Source organism: Buceros rhinoceros, unplaced genomic scaffold (genome assembly GCF_000710305.1).
Source record: "Buceros rhinoceros silvestris isolate BGI_N320 unplaced genomic scaffold, ASM71030v1 scaffold26289, whole genome shotgun sequence".
Lineage (NCBI taxonomy): Eukaryota > Metazoa > Chordata > Aves > Bucerotiformes > Bucerotidae > Buceros > Buceros rhinoceros.
Window position 1 is genome coordinate 8,505 of NW_010433687.1, and position 4,575 is coordinate 13,079.

The 4,575-nt window shown below is 41.8% G+C and overlaps 1 protein-coding gene across 1 annotated transcript in view; it reads left to right on the forward strand.

Moving 5' to 3' along the window:
- Positions 1-4,575, forward strand: part of ATAD1 (ATPase family, AAA domain containing 1) — a 14,428-nt gene that overhangs the window by 6,739 nt on the left and 3,114 nt on the right. Inside the window, exons 6-7 of the mRNA XM_010144203.1 lie at positions 1,624-1,713; positions 3,857-3,907. Of these exons, the coding sequence (XP_010142505.1) occupies positions 1,624-1,713; positions 3,857-3,907 (141 nt within the window). The remainder of the gene's footprint in view (positions 1-1,623; positions 1,714-3,856; positions 3,908-4,575) is intronic.

The window sequence follows — 4,575 nt, forward strand, 5'->3', positions numbered from 1 at the left end:
CAGGAGTGCTTTGTTGCAGTACCATATTTCAGGCTTCTCCCTGAGATGTCATTGCAATTCAGGAAGTGTTCTTTAAGTGATGGTTTGGACAATTGCATTGTCTCAGTTTTTGACAGCCAGCTTGCTGGGCTCGTTTGGTAATTACAGATGTTTTCTTGGGAGCTTTGGGTTGCTTGTCTAATTCTTGCCAAACAAATTTCCTTTGAATAAGGATTAAATTTGGCTTTTCTTACGGTTAACAAATTCCAAATGCGGTGAGGAAATTGTAAATAAGTGTTGTGATGAACGCTATTTGTTCCTGTTGTTGAATGCACCAGAAAAACGTGTTCAGCTTTTGGACTGAACCTACCAAGGATATATATAGTCTTGAGTCCAACAGGACCTTGGGGCAACATGCCTGGAAAACAAAGCTGTCTGGAAGCCCTGTACAGCCGCATCTGTGCCCTTGTGGAGGGGGGGGTTGGGGTGGTTCACAGAACCTGCAGACAAAGCTAGATTTGGGAAGGCTCCTCAGCTCCAGTAGCACAAGGGGAGCAACCCTTTGAGTCCAACGCTGGGCCTTGATGCAGTCCCTGGGCAAGCACGGTGTGGGAACAGTGATGCTCCTTTGCAGGAGGCAACTCAGAAGAATATTCACGTGTGCTTATGTTGCTCATGCACATGACACTTTCTAGAAAACAAAGACTGCCAGAGCCGTGGTGAAAAATGCACCTTTTGGCTTTTTCTGTGCGTAGTCATTTGCCGCTGTATAATTGAGCCTCTAGGTGGCAGGGTGACTCTGCTCTGGGACATGCCTCTCGGCCTAGCCAGGAGCTGCTGGAGCTACCAGGGCTGGCTGCGGAACAGTGACCCCAGACAAAAGACCAGAACGTGTCAGGAAACTGTATTGATAGGAGATTAATTTCCCTGACATTTTTCATTTTCGTGACTGGGTATTTACAATGTACATAATTTACAAGAACAAGTGAGAAAACAAGGCTGGTGTGAATGGGAAGTAAATTTGTTCTTAAAGTAATCACTGTGATGCAGTCAAGTGAGGTAAATGCTCTGCTTGTATTGAACTTGGCTGGTACGCATTTGATACACATCTAATGTTACAGTATAGCAGCGCATATAGATTCTTACTGACTTTCAATGCTTTTTTTTAGTGCTTAAAAAAAAGAAAAAGCATTTTAGCGCATGCAGAAGCTGCCCGTTTGGTTGTCCTGGTGAACTGACTGTCATTCTTTTTTCAACGCTGCACAAAAATGCCACATTTTTTGTAATTTAACATCTCCTTTCAAGTTCCTTCTAGACCACTAGGAATTAGAGAGACATCACTAAGACTTATAAGCAGAAGTTTTGGGTTACTGCTTAGAGTTTGAGCTTTCAAATTGGGCTCAGAAGGCTTTAGAATAATAGAAAAATCTCCACCCAGATGTTAGTCTGTGTTACAGCTCTCTTAGCTGCCTGTTTAAATCCAGTTGCTGAAATCAGTACCAAGAAACTGTATGTAACTTCTTTAAATGTCAGTGTTCTTGATAAAGCGTAGAAGAGTCACGTGTTTGGTTTTGAAACTCCAGTATGGTGGCGTTTTCAAAAGCTGGGCTCAGGCCAACTACTTTTTTCTCTTGCTGTATACAGGTAATAGTGATGGGGGCCACCAACCGTCCTCAGGATCTTGACTCTGCAATCATGAGAAGAATGCCGACCCGGTTTCACATCAACCAACCTGTAAGTAAAGGCAGATCTGCCTGAACAGCATGGCTGAGCTGAGCTGCAGGCGGGTGCCTTAGCTAGGAAATGCACAGCTCCGCCTGGATTTTTTTTCCCCAAGAAATGCTGTGCTGTTTTGATCAAGTTTTAGTTTTTTAGCAGCACTCATATAACTTCACTTTTTAAAGTAAAGTTTCTCAGAGAAAGCTTGATTGCTTGGGTGTTTTATCTGAAGCATCTCTGGAAAGAGCTGTTTTAACCTGAAAGCAACCACAAAAAGCACAAAAGTGACCGCGTACTCTTGCCAGTGGGCAAGAGTGGCATTCAGGTTGAATAGTGTGAAGAAGCAGGTGCCTACTGACCACCATGTATACCTTCTTGATGTACAGTCTTTGGTTTTCAAGGAGAGAAGCGGGAATGACATCTGCATACCAAAGCCTACGTTGTTCTGAAGCCTTTCCACAGTCAGGCACTGCAAGCGATCTGGAAAACTGTCCTTATTCCTCTTAGGGTATAGGCCAGACAGGCAGTATGCCAGCCATCACGAGGTTACCCTCATGCACCCTGTACATTCTGCTATTGCCATCCCTTTCAAGGTATTTTACTCCCCTTCGAACACTTAGCGATATCACAAACCATTTTTGTAGCGCTATTACAGAGCTCAGTCGTGATTGTCAGTATTCCCTTTTGGCTACAGGAATACCCTTCTTTTTTTTTTTTTTTTTTTTTTTCAGAAAATGACAATAGAGTTTGTATGCTTGTACAGAGCACAGAAAATCATTATTCTTGTCTTCATGGGGGTCAAAGCACTTCTGCTGCCTATTGTCTTTTTTTTTTTTTTTTTTTTTTTCCAGAAACTTAGAGACAAAAATGGAGGAGTAACGCTCTTATTGATTGTGCAACAGAGTAGTCGTTTTCCCAGACACATCTTGTTTGAACTAGCGTTCAGTACTTGTGGGTGGATACTTTTCAAAACCGCATTTATAGCCTAGTAACTGCTTTTCTGCAATGCCTGTTCATAGGGTTTCTTACACCTTGCTCATCTTCAAGTTTCCTTGAATTAGTAAGGGGGATGTTGTGTATCTCAGTACTTCATCATGTCTTTCTATCAAGCAGCGTCATTAGAAGAATGAATTATCCACAGGTATCAGTGCCTTAGGCTGCCTCAGGGGTTGGCTTCGTCTCGCAGGATCAGCATTACACCAGGAGGTGTCATTAAGGCACAGGCACATAACTCCTTACCCCGCTACAGCCGTCTCATGAACTCACCGCTTGTCTCTTGTCTGTGGTACTTTGTCATACAACCAAGATTGGTTACAACTCTTTTATTGAGGGCCAAGATAATTTATGTGCCGTGGATTGGAAGTGAGCACTGGTGCTGTGGTACTGTGCACCATACAGTAGCTAAAGCCTCGCAGATTTTATGACTAAGTTTGAGATAAAAATGGCCAAAATTACTGAGAAGAAATTATGTGCAAGGCAGTGGGAAATGGAGTTATTTTTTGAGACAGAGTATGAACTGTTCAGCTTCCAGAGTATCTATGGGGTAGTTTTTTTCCCTTTTTAACAGTAAAAGTGAATTTAGGGCAACTTTGGTTTTGAGAGACACAATGAAGAGTCTCTTTGGTGCCTGTGTTTTACCTCGCTATTAAGGATATACTCAGGACTTTACTGCTTCTTTCAGTATCCTAATCATATATGTGATTTTTATTGCTTAAAATTTCCCAAGTATCATCTCTTCAATTAAATTAAATTTTTTTTTTTTTTAAGCAGAACAGTTTCCCTTCTTCATCTGATTTAGTAAAGTACTGAAAGCGTGCCCTAGATCTAGAGAGCCTGCCCTCTGTGGAAGGTGATGGGAAATCTTTGGAAACAGGTGCTTTTACTTAGGGCAAAGTAAGAGTAAATATCTGTGTATTTTCCCTTTCCCTGTAGCCAGTGTAAATGTCTATGCTCAGGTGCTTAGTTTCATGTGCTCCTGGGGTCTGAGTACCGTAGGTCGGGTTTTCCCGGGTGATTTGCCATCAGGTAGGTTTCCTTAGTATGTGTCACATCTCCTGTGTGAGGGATCAGCTTGTGATGGATCATGCAGTGCAAAGTTGAGACATAGGTACATACGTTTGTTTTTGTACTCTAGTAACTTTAATCTCTTTTGTTTAAGGCTGTGAAACAAAGAGAAGCTATCTTGAGGCTAATACTGAAAAATGAAAATGTAAGTAGATGTGCTTTAATGGTTCATTTGCTGTATTGCTGTTGTCATGAGTGCAAGTTCTGGAGTTGTAGAAAACATGCTTTATAATTGACAGAGTAAGGTAGAGATTACCTACCAGGGTGTTTCTGATTATAACTTAGGAATCTTTTGTGGTTTTAGGTGTGGTGTTAAATTAATGCAGTAGAGTTGCCTACTGGCTTAGGCATGAGTGTCAGTCAGAGCAGCAGTCAGGATTTCGTGGTGAATCACCATCTCCGAAAAAAATGACTTAATTTCTCTGTCTCCTTTTTCTTGTTATATAACAAGAGAATATATTTATCCCTCTAAAGCTGCTGAAGGTGAATCATGTTTGGAAATCACTTTGATCAGTGAAAGAAATTTCAAGATATGAAGCAGAGAGAAGAGATGCTGGATTTTTTTTAACTCTGCTCAGACTGTTGGCTCAAGTCAAGAAAGGAGCGGTGACATTTTTTGACAGTGCTGCTTTTTGCCCTGTGATCCCTAGTTCATATCTCCTTTAAAGAAAAACTGCTATAGATATTATTACCGATGTTGTGTGGTGTTTGTGTTGCCATCTGCGTTCCAAGATACGGGGAAGGAGGAGCTGTGAGCACATCTGGTAGTGTCTGGTGGCAGGATGTGGGACCTGTGTTATCAGAGGTTCCTGC